A 16,423-nucleotide genomic window follows, 5' to 3' on the forward strand; every position below is an offset into this window, starting at 1 on the left:
GAGCGGTGTGTGTGTTGAGCTCAGGTGAATCCCGCAGCCTCGGGACTCATCGTCACTATTTCAGCTCTCAGAAGAGCGTTGGTTTCAGACGACCGCTCCGTGCTGAGGTCGTTTGTTGTGTTAATGTCCAGTGCAATTCCGGTCCAACGCGACGGGCGTTTTAATCATATCCGAATGTTTTCTCTACAGCACTTTACCCGTGAGCGGTGGGAGACACACGCAGTCCACACGTGTGTGTTTGTGTTCATGACAACAACTTGCAGAATTTAAGTTCAGTCCCAGAGACGAGCAAGTTGCTATGGGAGAAAAAACCACTTGCATTTGTGTCCAGGTCGTTATCAGTGACCACATACTCGATGCATATCAATTTTACCAAGTTTTGTCCCACTGTCATTAAGAAAATCTCCTTTACATTTATTTCAGCTGTACATTGACCCTGAAGGGAGAACTCCAGTACGCCTGCTGTGATGAAATTATAACTGCATCAACCAAATGAACATTTGATTAAAAATGGTTTAGGAAAAATTGCGACTTTTGAGTTGTGTTTTATTGAAAATACTCGTGGCAAACGCAACCCGCCTTATGACTGTGTGGAAGCTTAAAGATGCCCAAATCAAAAATAAATAAAGTGAAATACAACACGTGTTTTTAATATAGTGTTTCTATTAAATTTTTTTTGAATTTCCTTGCACCTCATTCAACCTATCATCATACTTGACACTTGTTTGGGGATTCTGTTGGACAGTTACCCAAAACAAAACACCCTTTTGCCTGCAGGGCCAAAATGATATTTGTTTGTGTGTCTTAGAGGAACTGTAATTCTAGGTTTAGGTGCAATGCATTTGCATAGTATTCCTGAGGATTCAAACTACGTCTCAACTCCTGAATTATCTTAAGCTCCTGAAAACTTGATCGCAAATCATATAAGGTCTAAAATAATTCTCTATTAGTCGACATGAGAAAAAGAGCATCAACGTTTAACATCAAGCAGTTTGGACACGTAACCATGAATACACTTGACATATCCTCCTGGTTCGTCAGTAAATTATTTCTTATTTAAGATAAGATATCTCACAGCAGCAAAGTGGATAGAAGAATACATTTTTTTTAAAAGCAAGCAACAGATATGTACAAAATATAAATAATATATACAGAGCAGTAACAATAACTGCATAAGGTCAGTATTGCACATTTTAGTTATTGCAAAGGTCGAGTCCTGGGTTGTGTGTGTGTGTGTGTGTGCGCGTGTGTGAGTGCGTGCGTGTTTACTCATCCAGAAGTTATGAGGCAACATTTAACCATAGTAGTGTTTGTTTGCACCTATAATTAAGTCTAACGTTCACCATCTTTTAGCTCTTTTTTGTGGTCTCTACCAACTCCGGAGGGAAATATTTAAATCTGCTAAATGAGATCTGTTGTGTTACCAGGTGCCATGTTGTTGTTTTTTCTGGAAAACAAACATCTGGCAAAGAACTAAATATTCTCTAAGCACAGTTGTTTGTATTATTGATTTAACCAACGCTTGTGTATAAATTTAGTGATGAAAAAAATGTTTATCACTAAAAATCAAATCAAAAAATCTAGTTGTAAATTTTTGGGGGATTTTTTTTGTGATAAAAATTGCTAATGTAAGGATAAAATGTATATTTATAATTACATTTCTAGATTTATAATTCGTCACATGTATTATACATTTACAACATATATAAAGCGTATTTCTTTGAACGGCGGGTTTGGTCTTCCATACATGGCGACAGCGCGGCGGTGTCCTTGGATCATTTTCTCGCAGCTTCTCCCGCCCCCCCGTCTACAGTGAGCCGCTGCGATTGGCTCCGCGTCGTGACGCACAGCGACCCACACGCACACCGCAGTTGCCGATTGGTCGCGGTCCCCTCCGACCTCCGGCGTAAGTCCCCGCCCCCCTATCCGGCAGAGGACAGACAGAGTGAAGATGGCCGCGTCCCTGAAGTGTTTCCTCCGCACAGGAAAGGTACGAGACCCTTGCAGACTTCTCGTGTTTCTCCCACGCTGGTTGTGGAACATGTGTAATGTAATGGCGGCTTGTCTGTCTTTTTTATCCACAGAATGCCGTGTCGGCTCTGCGGCGGCGGGGAATCCACAGGAGCGCCCCGGCCGCAGTGCAGGTCAGTTAGCAGCTAACAGGCTAACGCTAGCCGCAGCTAACAGGCTAACGCTAGCCGCAGCTAACAGGCTAACGCTAGCCGCAGCTAACATGCTAACGCTAGCCGCAGCTAACACTCCTCCACAGCTGTTGCTGTTTATTTTATTTTATTTTTTTAAAACCCGCGAAGTTGAATGACGCCTCACGACCGCGCAAACGTGTCATACCCAACGATGCCCTCTGTTATCAACTGTTAATACACGTCCAAGATGATTTGTGCGCCGGCGTCCGGTCACATCGTGTCGACCCTCCAATGACCCGCGGCTCTCCAGGTGTTCAACCACTGCAGCTGATGTTGACAGTTGTCAACACTTGACTTCATGTCGTCACAGTGTCGTCACAGTGTCGTCACAGCAGCATGTGGGTCGTGGACCCCCTTCTCACCCGGGGCCACCACCCAGTGTCACTGCGGAGAGGATGACGTGGTGGCACCTGTGTATTCTAGTTCGAGCTGCAAACAGGTCATCCATCGGTAATCGACGACTAAATTAATCCGCAACTGTTTCGATAATCGACCAATCGGTTCCAAGTAGTTTTCATGAGAGAAAAGAGTTTCACCTTCTTAAATGTGAATATCTTCTGGTTTCTTCGCCCCTCTGTGACAGTGAACTGAACATCATCTAGGTGGTTTTGAGGAAACGCCATCGACTTTTTTCACCAATTTTATGACATTTTATGGACCGAACAACTAACCGACAGATTAATCGATTATTAAAATAACCGTTAGTCGCAGGCCTAATTTTAGTTGTTTCTAAAGTGAACTGTGTGTAGACGTTGACACGTGGGTTACCGGTTAGGCCTGTCACGATAATTACGTTATCGACTTATTATCCCAGTACATGAATATAATAATAATAATAATAATACATCTTATTTATGGGCGCCTTTCAGGAAACTCAAGGACACCTTACAAGATACAATCAGATGCACAACAGTAAAAACAGAGCAGACATAAATACAGAGCAATAAACAACAACAACAGACTAATATATATATGATATGAACTACCATTTTGTCTACATGCCTGTTTGCTGACATACGAATGAACGTAAACAATAGTCCAGCTGCTTCTGTCCTCATCTGTTCTCCTCATATGATTAATCAATTACTGGTTTGGTCCATAAAATGTGGATTTCTTCGTATTTTTCCATAGGCACCGTGTCTTCAAACTGCTTGTTTTGTCTGAACTCTTGGATAACATTTCTCTCTGCAGCGACACAAATAGTGTAGGACTTGCAACGACCAAAAGGCCTGAACTGCAAGCTCACGTGATTTAGGATTTTTTTTAAAGGTCTTTAAATGACGATAATATAGTTTATCGCAATTTGTGGGACAATATATCGGCAAAGGGTAGTAATCTAGCAGGCCACGGTTTACATTTGTTTAGAAAAAAAAATCGAAACAGCCAACTGTGGTTTGTGGCTTGTTGCTTGTAACAACAGCAAAAATAAACTCAGGTCTCCCTGTTGAATTTAAGAGCTGATAAGACATAAAAAATATCATGCTGGATGAATTTCTGCAACCTAAAGCTGAAGGTTGTTCAGAAGTAAAAGTCCTGCTGTCAGTAAATCATACAGGTAATGATGCAGCAGAAGCTTTGGCTCCGTACTGACTGTGCTGCTGCTGCTGCTGTTGCCAGGTGACGGTGCGCGATGCCCTCACCCAGGCGATGGACGAGGAGCTGGAGAGGGACGAGCGGGTTTTCCTGTTGGGTGAAGAGGTGGCTCAGTACGACGGAGCCTACAAGGTGAGGAGACCACGGGCAGAACACACACTCCAATACACCAACGCCTGCCGGACGTCCCGCCAAAATATGAATAATAATTCAACGACTCAATAATAAATAAATAAAATAATGCAGAAATAATTAAATGCAGAAATAAATGGGGGTGAAAAACTGTTTGGTGTTGAAAATGCTTTGTATGTATTTCTACATTAACATATATATTTGTACATTTTTTCATGTATTTATTATTTATAGCTGTACTTCTACATTCATTTATTTCTACTTACAGAGATGTGAAGGTTGTTAATAATTATAGGCCTAATTTCTTTTAACTGTGAAAAAGGATTGGAATTTATATTTGATGTAAAACATAAACTGTGTGTGTGTAGGTGAGCAGAGGTCTGTGGAAGAAGTATGGCGACCAACGCATCATTGACACTCCAATCTCAGAGGTGAGACATTCGACCTCTACAAACGTTCTCTGTTGTACATAAAACTGACTCAGCTCTTCCTGTGTCTGAGTTTGATTTGTTTGCTCTGTGATCAAAAACACAAGAAATGTTTTCCGGCTTATTTACATTCTCTCTCTCTCTCTCTCTCTGATGCAGATGGGCTTCACTGGCATTGCAGTGGGAGCTGCCATGGTAAGTTCATGAATTCCATGTCATTACAATCTCATAATGACAATTCATTTATTTGAATAAACCTTTTTCAAACTTGGCTTTCACTTATATATTAAACGACTTTCATCTGAACACAATATGCAAAGTTCACAGCCTGGACCTCTGGTGCTTACTATTTTTATTTCACCATTTTTTAAAAGACCATTGTCAAAAATATCATTCACAAATTGTGTGCATTAATTTATGTTATTCTATGTCTTTCTCTGGGTTTCTGGGTTGAACACACTTTATTTTTTGCTTTTAGCTGTTTTTGTTGAGCTTTGAATAAATTGCCTGGTTTGAATGATACTGTGTTGTTAAGTTTAACTTGGTTGTGATTTCCCCCTTTTTTAGGTGCAAGTTTAAAATTGTCCCGATCTAAAACATTGATGAATATAATTAAGATTAAAGAAAGTTTTAATACAGACATTGGTCGCAGGGACGGCTAGCATCATCATCACACTGGTGTGATTGTCTGCATCAGAGGTTTAAATTAAAAAATATTGCGATATATATATATATATATATATATATGTATCGGGATGTAACATAAGCCATAATACAGGACATAAGTCTTAAGCTACTTTACACACACACACACACACATATATCGCAATATTATTTATAGGCCAGATCGCCAAACCCCAGTTTGGATTAAAGGTGACGTCTCCTCTGTCGCCCCCTGCAGGCCGGCCTGAGGCCCATCTGTGAGTTCATGACCTTCAACTTCTCCATGCAAGCCATCGACCAGGTCATCAACTCCGCGGCGAAGACCTGCTACATGTCGGCCGGTCTGCAGTCGGTGCCCATCGTCTTCAGGGGACCCAACGGATCCTCGGCGGGCGTCGCCGCACAGCACTCGCAGTGCTTCGCCGCATGGTGCGTTCACTCACACCCGACGCTGTTTTAATACTGTCGCCTGGCTGCATTTGACTGCATCGCATCTTTTCTGTAGATTCACCAGTTGCCCCCTGCAGACGGTCCCTGGGGACTCGTCCTCATGTTATTCCTCCAGCCCGAAATTCCGGTTGTTTGGATGATTTTTATGCTGTAGCTCACTTTCTACCGTCCTCTAATTTGGGAGGAGGCTGCGCTTGTGTTTTCATAAACACAAGCGTTTTGTTAGTTTGTTATTGATCCGAAAAAGTCTGAACCTATGATCTAAGTCTCCAACTTTTACGGCAATGACTGAACACCTGGACTTTTAGGTATCAACACACGACCGGTGAAACGTGGCTTGATTGGCTGGATTCTGCACACAGAATTGATTGATTTTCCTTGGTGTCCAGATTCTGCATTTGAATTTGGCCTCTGAATTTAGGATTTTAATTTTTTTATTATTAATTCTGAAGCATTGAATTCAGGCAATAACAACAACAAAAAAGATTCATAACTTCAATGCCAAAAAAAAAATCCAGTACAGAAACAAAAAAAATTCATAATGCATAATTTCATTGCTGATCAAATTCCATAGTCGAAATTCAAAGCCTTTTTTGCATTTCAGAGTCTGGTGAGACAGATTTGCTTCCGAAGTAGTTGAAGTAACAGTCGGTGATGTTGGTCTGACGGTAGTCGTGGTAACGCTGGTCTGTGTATGCCTGCAGGTACGCTCACTGTCCAGGTCTGAAGGTCGTCAGTCCCTGGAACTCCGAAGATGCCCGAGGTCTCCTGAAGGCAGCGATCAGGGACGACAACCCCGGTGAGAGGCTCGTATCGGTGGAGGCTTCGCTTCCCCCGGTCCCTTTCAAAACATCTGTCGCCTCACGTCACTAACTTACCGTCCTTATTATTGTGAGAGTTTCCTCAGAGCATTAGAGTTTTCATGTGCATCTCAGAGAAGCAGCTGTATTCACATCTTTTCAACATCTGGCTAGAAAGTGGCTCAAAACTACCTGCAGATGTTTGAGCAGTCGAACTTTGTGAATGTTTCTCAGACGCATTTGTACTTAGATATTTCATCTGCCCAACACGCGGGATGTCACCGAGTGTAAATGTGTCAGAGTGGTTGTTTTCACTGAACTCTGCCTCAATGTGTGTGTGTGTGTGTGTGTGTTGCAGTGGTCTTCCTGGAGAACGAGCTCATGTACGGCGTCGCCTTCGAGATGTCGGAGGAGTCTCAGTCCAAAGACTTCACCGTTCCCATCGGCAAGGCCAAGGTGGAGAGACAAGGTGAGGCTCCTGTTCTCCGATGAAATGCTCCGCGATCCGTATCACATCTGTTTACGTGTCGAATGAGGAAATCAATGAGTTTGGTTTACTTATGAATTAGAAAAGAGATCCGGACATGAACAACATGTCGATGGTGTTTGTGGGAAAACAGAACGTGAGGGTGCTGAGGCGTCGGAGAGCTGACGGTCGAGGGGTTATTATAAATAAATCGAGACGTACATGATGTATATGATGAGGGAAAACATGGAACAATCACATATATTTCCATCCTGTTTTCTACTCGCTTCATTTTTGGTTTGACTGTTGCTTTTATGATCGTGTAAGTTGCTGACGAGTTTCTTCTTGGAAATTAACTCGCATTTTCTTTTGCACGTTTCCTTTTATGTTCCGATAAACTAACTCCCCCCCCCCCCCACCCCCCCCCCCCCCCCCCCCCCCCCCCCCCACCCCCCCGCGTCTCAGGGAATCACGCCACTCTGGTTTCTCACTCTCGGTACGTCGGCCACTGTTTGGATGCGGCGGCCGTCCTCGCCAAGGAGGGAATCGAGTGTGAGGTGAGAGGGAAAGAGAGAAAAAAACATTGATGACATGTTGATGCAGGTAACCGGCGTGTCGGTTAACCACTTCCTGTCCGTCTTGTCTGTCTGCGCGTCAGGTGATCAACCTGCGGACCATCCGCCCCATGGATGTGGAGAGCATTGAGACCAGCGTGATGAAGACCAACCACCTGGTGACGGTGGAGGGCGGCTGGCCGCAGTTCGGCGTGGGAGCCGAGATCTGTGCCCGGATCATGGAAGGTGAGAACTTGGAGATCTTGATTTAAAGAAAGGTGACATATGAGTCATCAGACAGGAGAAACTGATTCACAGGAAGAGAAGAAGTGACAGAGATTAAGAGGTAAAACTATGATTTGGTTTTTGACACAAAAGGATAAATAGATGATGAGACAGGATTAAAAGTGGGAATAATGTTGTTCTTTTTCATGAGGCCTTTAAATATTTTCCAGCGCTTCCAACCCAACAGTTTGAAATATCAACTTGTGCTTGAATAAAACCGTATGACCTCCCCTGCGTGTGTTTGCAGGTCCGGCCTTCAACTACCTGGACGCTCCGGCCACCAGGGTGACGGGCGTCGACATCCCCATGCCGTACGCCAAGATCCTGGAGGACAACAGCGTGCCGCAGATCAAAGACATCATCTTCTCCGTCAAAAAGACCCTCAACGTCTGAGTCACACACACCGACCCGACCCGACCCCTCTGTCTCGTTCACACAGTGAAATGGTAAAATATTTGAACCTCGTGTAAATACAACCAAACGCTGTCTTTAAAAAACGAAACCTTCTCCAGAGTGTACAATTTCCAGCCAGATGTTTATCGCTGAAACGCACAGCTGTTCATCCTGCACCCAGAGCAGTGGACCCCCTTCCAAATAAAGGTTGCTCTATCCTGTAGGTTATTTTTCTTTTCAACTGTAGTTCTGTTTTCTGTGACAAAAGAAAAGTCAGGATTTGATCCGTCTGCAGGTCTGAGAGCCGGTGAGCTCAGAATAATCTGACGTCCAGAGGGACTTTGTGTTTAGATTTAAACTTCCCTCGTTTAAAAAAAAGCAGTGAGAACTTTTCAAAAGTCCATAAAAGGTATGAATATGCTACTTATTGACAAAGAAAAACAAAATCTGACATCAAATCAGGAACTTTAGAGCTCAGGTTCTTCATTCGACACATTAATATTCCTCAAACTAAGGAAACTACTGACACTCGGAATCCGACAAAACACTTGTGTAAACAGAATCAGGTTTCAGATTCAGAGTTTGATTATTCTTAGATTCAGACCTGCTGACTGGTTCAAACTCTTTGTCAATGCACACTCTTCTGTTTCTCACCACCAGAACGTTAATACTCGAGTCTGTTATAACCTGACTATTCACACTTAACTCGGTCCGTCTCTCCGGGCGCTGCAGGTGGAGTGCGGGTCGGGATTATTTATTGTAGCTGCAGCAGCTCTGCGGATTCTCTTGTTGCTGTAAAATGTCTCTGTTACAGAAATGAAATAATAAAAACCTTTCAGCCCTAAACGCTGCTTCGATCTTTCACACCAGACTCAGGTTTATTTCTTTAGTGGTTTAGGTCAAAGTAAAAATACTATAATGTTACTCATGTTACAAGTACATCTGACTAACGTGATTTATTACCAGAAAGTCTTTTGAACCATATGACGACAGATGGATCAAAACATTTTCTGACATGTCATGCCTTACAAATCCAATACTTCTTCACGCAACGGTGTATAAGCTTCCGGTTGTGTCTATAGTCCTAAATAGGATGCGGAGACTTCTTAACTATGTGACATTACAACGTCTCTTATCATATTTCATATGACAGGGAATCATTTTCTGATCAATGTGAGCTTAAGATCGTTTCTCTAGCCCTTAAATTTGCAGAGATATTATTGGAAAATGTCCTTTGGACCATATTGTTTTTCATTGACCGACCAGTCAGCACCAAAAGTTAATCATGTGTTATTGAGTTATTTTGTACACACACACACACGCTGGTGCACACAGTGATTTTTTAAAAAAGTGAATCGCTGACAGAAAACAAGACAGTTGAAGCTAAAGATGGAGGCGACGACGCAAAGTTGTTTATTGTCAAACATTTACAGGAACCAAGTGAAGGACCAGACTCAGATCTGAGGCCCAGAGCCAGAAAACACAGTCACTGTCACACACACCACCTCAACTCAGACACTGCGAAACATTTAGAGAAGAAGCTTTTGAGAAACTCAGAGAGATTGAACACTCGCTACAGAATCAAACTATGATTCATCAGAAACTCTTGTTTCCAACATTTTCTGACCAGGAGAGAAAAGTTCACAAACTGAAAAAAAGTTTGTGAACAAAAAACTAATGTTAATATGTAATGGGCCTTTCATTTCCTAATCATCTCCTGGAACAGGAAAATGTGTTGCTATTTATAGGACTTAATACAAGTGCCCAAAGGAAAAAGAAATTTAGAGATTTAAATTCTCACCGACATCTCAATTCTGAGAAAAAAGTTATTTTTAATGAAATGTATCAATGTTTTTTCTTATGATTTATAATTAATCAAATCTAATAAGCTTTTTTTCCCTTCATGGTTCTAATGTTGCGTTCAGGTCGGGTTGAAGTTACAGTAATTCTGGGTTTTTGTCAAAATCAAAAGTCAGAATAAGGAATTTCTGTTTTAATGGTCATTTAACAGTTTCAGTTTTACATCGTCAGCGGACAGTTTTTTTTTTTCAATCCTCATACAAACAACTCTAATAACACAAATCATCATCATCGTCATCTCAAGTTATCAGATCATATCAAAGCTGTTCAGGAGCAAAATTATCTCAAATAAATCTCTAGAACATGAACTCAGCGTAAAGGCTTCGCCAGGTCTCAAACAATAAGCGGAAATTTCCACCTTCCATAAAAAAACAAAACAGATTTTGCTCCTGTGAGTTTATGAACGCTACTTTAACTCCCGTCAACGTTCATATACAGAAATCCAACGCTCGTGATGGATGAATATTAACATGGTGATATTTTAAACATCTGCAGAGATTCATCAGAGGTTTATTCAAGGTGTGTTTGTGTTGGGGGTCGTTTGCCTCCTTAAAGACGAGCCAGGGGGATTTTATCTCCTCGTACTTTTTACACGATCAGTCAAAAGCTTTGGTAAAAAAAATATATATCGGGAAATATTTTTGGGGAAAAAAGTAAATACATGTTTTCAAAAAACAAGAAACGGTTTTTTTTTTTTTTAAAGAGACACCTCGGTTAGGTTTACTACAACGGAGTGTTTGGGCCAGAGATAGAAAAAACATGGAGACTTTGAGAATAAAGTCGTAAAATCTATGAGAATAAAGTCAAAATATTACAAGAAAAAAGTCATAATTGTACGAGAATAAAGTCAAAATGTTATGAGATTAAAGTGGGGATATTAGGAAGGTAAAGTCAAAATATTTTGAGAATAAAGTCGTACATTTGCGCTCGTAAATTGCCGTTATATAATGTTAAATAAAATTTAAATTTTTCGAGTAAAATCGCAACTTTATTCTCGTAAAATTACAAACTTTATTCCTGGTTCTCACTTTTTAGTTTTTTCCTCAACATGGCCCTTAAACTCCATCGTAGCTTTTACAGATAGTTGAAAGAACAAATTAATTCAAAACCAAAGTAAATAGTCAATGATCACAAATTGTCCTTGGTTGTTGTATGTTTGCATGTTCAGCTGCACAGAGTTGAGACTCAATCAATCAATCTACCGATTGATTTGAAAGAATCAATAGTTCGGACTGAACAGCATCACTGTGAATCGTATCTTTGAAGATGAAGTTGTTTTGTTTTGTGTGCGAAATGTTGTAATTCCGCAGATACAGTAACAAATGAAGAAATAAAGTACAAACCAGAGAAGGGGGCGTGGCCTCTGTCCTGCTCTCTGACTGGGGGAGGGGGAGTGACCTATTGAGTTTGTGGGTGTGGCCTTCAAAGTCTCAGGGAGCGGAAAGGTCGGAGCGCCCGACCTCCGAGTGACCTTTCAGCAGGCCGAGCCTCACCACCACCACCCTCCTCTTCTTCTGCTCCGACCCTTCATCATCATCATCATCTTCATCCTCCTCTTCTTCTTCTCTCTCCTTGGCCTTTCTCTTCCCTCTCTCCTTCCTCTTCTCCTCCTTCCTCTGCTTCTTTGCCTTCTTCCTCCTCCTCTTCTTCTCTTCTTGTGCCTCTGGTGCTTGTTCTTCCTCCTCCTCCTCTTCCTCTTCTGGCACTTCGTCCTGCACCTCTTCTTGTTCCACTTCCTCCTCTACTGCCAACTGTATTTCCTCCTCCTCCTCCTCTTCCTCCTCCTCGTCATCATCCTCTTCGACTACTTCCTCCTCCTCTTCCTCCTCCTCCTCTTCTTCGATATCCTCTTCCTCGACGTCTGACATCTGTTCTCCTTTCATCTGATCTTGTTTCAGCCTCAGCCTCTGTCGTCCGTTCTGTGTCGACTGACAAAAACACCAACGCACACAAAGTTAAAAAATGAGAATCAACAATTCAGCTTCTCTGGCGCCCCTGTGAGACTGAAACAATAATGACACCAGTAAAAGATGGTGGATGGAAAATTTGAATTTTTCACCAAAAAATAATGCATTTACTGTATTCAGCATTTACAAAACAAACAAAAAAATAAAACATTAAAGCCCAAGTGTGTATTTTTTTTAAATTTTCTGGCGCCATCTGGTGGCAAAGTTGCAAACCGCAGCCGACTGAGGACCCGAGAGGGGAAACTTTATGGTGGCTCACCGCCGATTCGTTCAACGCGAAGGCGGCGTATTCTGGACCGTTTTGTACAACAACCGTATTCAACACAACGTAGAAACATGGAGACTCACACGGAGCTTGGGTCCACCTCATGGAACTATATTTAACTCATTCAGAGTTCATTATACATATATGAACACCTAGTTATGCACAATATATTCAATTTCTGTGAATAAGTTCTCCTGAATATCACACACTGTAGCTTTAACAAAACTGCCAACCTGAATGTACAGTAATATTCTGTCGAGTTTTGAAAATTGTATAGTATATATTTTTGTTGTTGTTGTTGTTGTGATTTTCAAATTGACAACAAAATGTGATGAAGTAATCCTTGACAATGTAACTTCAATCTAATAACACTTTTTGGGGGGGGGGGGGGTCTGGTTATAGTTATTTTTTATAATCTTATTACGTAATTCAGATTAAATGTATCCGTTACTACCCAACCGTGGTATCGACATATTTTATTTAATCTGTAACAATCAGCAGTTACAGAACAACTTTATCTTTATCCAAGTCACGGTTGAGTCCAACTGATGAATGAAAGTCGGACATTCCCGCTCTTCTAGCTCCAGTTTTGGTCTCTACCAACTGCTGCTCCACCGCGGGTCACAGGGTACTCACGTTCTTCTTGCCGTTCCGGAGCCTGTGCAGCAGCAGCCGGACGGTGTCTTTGTTCTGACACAGTCCCATGGTGTTGAGGGCGTCGAGGGCCGAGCCGGAGCAGCCCTGCAGCCGCAGCTCTGCCCCCAGGGCGGCCTGCAGGAAGTTGTTCTTCCAGATGTTCCTGGTGAAGAGCGGGATGGAGAGCGCCGCCACGGTCCGGCGCTCCAGCAGCGTCTGCGCCTGCTCCTCCGACATCTGACTGCCACAAAAATAAAAATAAAAGAGAATGAAATTTAAGATGCTTTCAGACGTCCAGACATTTTCCCGAAATTATCTGGAGGAGCTGTATGTGAGAACACACACACACGCACAAGTTGTCGCTCTACCAAGGCTCCTCCCCTCGCCTGGAATGTTTCGGAAGTGCTCCTGCTGTTGTGAATGCATCCGACTCTGACAATCCTCCAGCTGCGTTCTTCAAACGTGAACGGAGAAGTAGGGAAAATGTCTGGACCAACATTCCAGACATGTCTGAGGTTTTAGTAGGTCATTTAAAACTGTAATGAACCATCAGCACCAGCAGGATTCCCTTCAATTCTCCAGGCTCATGACCCACACGTTAAGACTAGAGCTGCAACAGTTAATCATTTATTAATCGACTACTAAATTATAGCCAACTATTTTGATAATCAATTTATCGGTTCAAGTAGTTTTTATGATTATAATTCTCTGATTTCAGCTTCTTTAATGTGAATATGTACTGGTGTCTTTGCTCCTCTGTGACAGTGAACTGAATATCTTTGGCGTGTGGACGAAACCAAACGTCATCTTGGAGTTTTTGGGAAACACAATCGCCATTTTCCCCATTTTCCTAACATTTTATGGACCAAACAACTCATCTATAATCGAGAAAATTATCAAGAGATTAATCGATTATGAAAATAAGCTCAAACTTACTGGCTGCTCTTGGAGAGCGCGTTGATGTCGGGAAACAGCGCGCGGAGGCAGGAGGTGACGAGCGGAGCTTTGTCCTGCGCCCAGTTCAGACACCGCCGCCAGGGGAAGGACGACAGCGGCTTCCTGCTCGTCACCTTCTGGTGGAAGGGGCTCCCCGCCTGCCGCGACAGCACCTTCATCTGCGGCGCCACGGAAAATATATCATGCCACAACTCTATACAAAAGATAGAAATACAGTCCTTTAAAGCAAACTGTCCCATCCTCACCTCCTCTTTCAGCTGTTTGCACCAGAACTCCATCATGGGCTTCCGGGCGCCTTTGGCCGACCAGAGCATTTTGAACGCGGCCTTGTAGCAGGACTTGCTCACCAGCTGAGCTGCTTTGCTCTTCTTCCCCATCCTGCTGCCTTTCTTCTTCTTGTCCCTGGCGTCCGACTGCAGTCACAGAAAAATGACAACCGAGGACACGGTGAGAATAAGTTTTACAAAACTAATATTCATAACCCTCAAGTGCAGATACACAACAACTCTATACTATATTATATGTCTATATAAAGACACTTCTGTTGAACAGAGCAAAAGGATATAGCTTCAGACTCTTCTTGTTTTTGAATCAGAACTAGAGTTGCACTTGGCAACACACATTATAAATCAGGACTAGACATTTTTGGACAGAAGAGCCGGGAGGAATCCGGAATTATGTTCAGAACAGGATCAAGTGTCCTCTTTGGTTTTAGGAGAGATCAGCGTTAATTGGATATCTGACTCTGCACTGTAGTATCAGTTCATTTAAGCCACAAGGTTAGTGGTGAAACAGGCATATCGTGATACCGGCACATTGTAAGACCTGCATATCATAATATGATATGATAATGTGGAGAATTATGATATCGGCATATCATGATACTGACATATCGTAATACCGCCATACCGTGATACGGACATATCGTGATACGGACATATCGTGATACTGACATATCATGATACTGACATATCGTGAGACCTGCATATCGTGATACTGGAGAATTATGATATCTGCATATCATGATACTGACATATCGTAATACCGCTATACCGTGATACCGCTATACCGTGATACGGACATATCGTGATACGGACATATCGTGATACGGACATATCGTGATACGGACATATCGTGACACCGACATATCGTGATACGGACATATCGTGACACGGACATATCGTGATAAGGACATATCGTGACACCGACATATCGTGATACCAACATATCGCAGTGATATCGGCCGCACACGCACCCGTTTGGTGGCGGGCGGTTTCAGCCACAGAGACCGCTTCCCGGTCTGCTTGCGCTTGCACTTGCTCCGGATGAGCTGCGCGCAGGTCTCGCACAGGAAGGACTTGTCGTGCACCGCGGAGCCCGGGAAGGCCCAGTGCACCGTGTCCGGGGTGGTGAAGGTGTACACCGCCCTCCGGTTGAAGCTGCGACCCTGCCGCTCGAACTCGGCCTTGCAGCTGGAGCAGCTCCTGTCCTCCGGCCGGCTGGAGCGCCGGCGGCCGCCGCGCTGCCCGGGGACGGGCGCGACAGTCTTTGGAGGAGCCTCTCCGGTCTGCGCCGGCAGAGGGGGCGCGTCGACATAGTTCCCCCCGGGGCAGTCCACCTCCGCGCCCACGGCCGGTTCGGGAAGCTCCACCGGCAGCGGGGCGGCGGCCTGCACCGGCGGTGTAGTACAGTTGTCCTGCGCGGCGGCGGCGGCGGCGACTCCCCCGTCGTCCGCCGGTGCAGCGGCCAAGGAGGAGGGCGCCTCCGCGGGGTTAGCGGTGCCGTCCACGGCGTGCGCGTAGTCGTGCTCGTTTGCCTCGGACGCGGTGGCGCCGTTCTCCTCAATCTCCACCGCGCCGCCGTCGGTGTTGTCGCTCGCCATGCTGGGCGGCGGGTCTCCGGTTGGGGTCAACGGTCAAAATGCGAAGTAGGAAAAAGTCCGTGCGCGCTCATCGCGGTTCACCGCCGCGGGGCTAATGCTACAGGCTACGCGCTACCAGGCTAACGATGAAGCCGCCGGAACAACCAGCGGGACTAAAACTCTTCTGGAGGCTTCGGCAAACTGCAGCGACGCTCGTTAAACACTAGAATTTTTCATTTTTTTTAGAAGAGATGTCTCTGGAACTGACGGAAAAGAGCGAAGCTGCGACCAACAGGACGTCGCCGCGTGTAAACAAAATAGTTTCCGGTTTCTGTTGACGGGCGGTCTGTTGACGCTGCTGCCCCCTGGCGACGGGAGGCGGTCATTGTCAGAATTAGTTTGTGTATGCTACACAATAACATAATAATACTGTAAAAAAATGATTCCACTAAAATATCAGTAAATTCCTTTATTGACCCCTGATGAAGTATGCTAAATATGAATCTATGAATATTCCAGAGTCAGAATCAATGGTTACTTCAAGCAAACAATGGCCATCATTTTTAAGGATCAATATTTCTGAATATTTAGCATTTCTTTTAGAACACATATATGATAAATGAATCAGTGCTGAAAGTGTTGTAATTTCTTTAAATCTTTAAAGATCACTCCAGACTCTGTATTACCTTTTTTCTGGAAATGTGTTCATTTTGCAAATGTGGGTATTTAAAATTTTTACATTCTTCTTCTATTATTATTATTATCATTATTTGTGTGTGTCGTTTTAGTAATTCTAAATTAGAAATTAAAAAACAAAAATGTGAATTATTATTTTTATTTCATAATTCAATATGTATAAACATATTTACTTTTATTTCACATGAGATGATTTTTTCATAATTTCCTTAA

The 16,423-nt window shown here is 43.3% G+C and overlaps 2 protein-coding genes across 3 annotated transcripts; one reads left to right on the plus strand and one right to left on the minus strand.

Annotated features, from left to right (window-relative positions):
- Positions 1-1,884: 1,884 nt before the first annotated feature.
- Positions 1,885-8,814, plus strand: pdhb (pyruvate dehydrogenase E1 subunit beta). The gene is made up of 11 exons (XM_035630023.2): positions 1,885-1,990; positions 2,085-2,144; positions 3,822-3,929; positions 4,298-4,360; positions 4,517-4,552; positions 5,259-5,449; positions 6,175-6,269; positions 6,629-6,739; positions 7,202-7,293; positions 7,395-7,536; positions 7,823-8,814. The coding sequence occupies exons 1-11, from the start codon at positions 1,952-1,954 to the stop codon at positions 7,966-7,968; spliced, it is 1,083 nt and encodes a 360-aa protein (XP_035485916.1). The 5' UTR covers positions 1,885-1,951; the 3' UTR covers positions 7,969-8,814.
- A 544-nt stretch (positions 8,815-9,358) lies between these two features.
- LOC118308733 (bromo and FHA domain-containing protein DDB_G0267958) lies at positions 9,359-15,851 on the minus strand. Of its 2 annotated transcripts, none has more exons than XM_035630016.2 (5): positions 14,909-15,851; positions 13,899-14,066; positions 13,633-13,811; positions 12,697-12,937; positions 9,359-11,756 (listed from the first exon to the last, which is right to left on the minus strand). In XM_035630016.2, exons 1-5 carry the CDS (start codon positions 15,533-15,535, stop codon positions 11,259-11,261), a joined length of 1,713 nt encoding a protein of 570 aa, XP_035485909.1. In that variant the 5' UTR covers positions 15,536-15,851; the 3' UTR covers positions 9,359-11,258. The 2 variants fall into 2 exon arrangements, with proteins under 2 accessions (XP_035485909.1, XP_035485908.1); XM_035630015.2 differs by having other exon boundaries at positions 12,697-12,940.
- Between the last annotated feature and the right edge of the window lie 572 nt (positions 15,852-16,423).

This window comes from Scophthalmus maximus, chromosome 6 (genome assembly GCF_022379125.1).
Source record: "Scophthalmus maximus strain ysfricsl-2021 chromosome 6, ASM2237912v1, whole genome shotgun sequence".
Classification (NCBI taxonomy): domain Eukaryota; kingdom Metazoa; phylum Chordata; class Actinopteri; order Pleuronectiformes; family Scophthalmidae; genus Scophthalmus; species Scophthalmus maximus.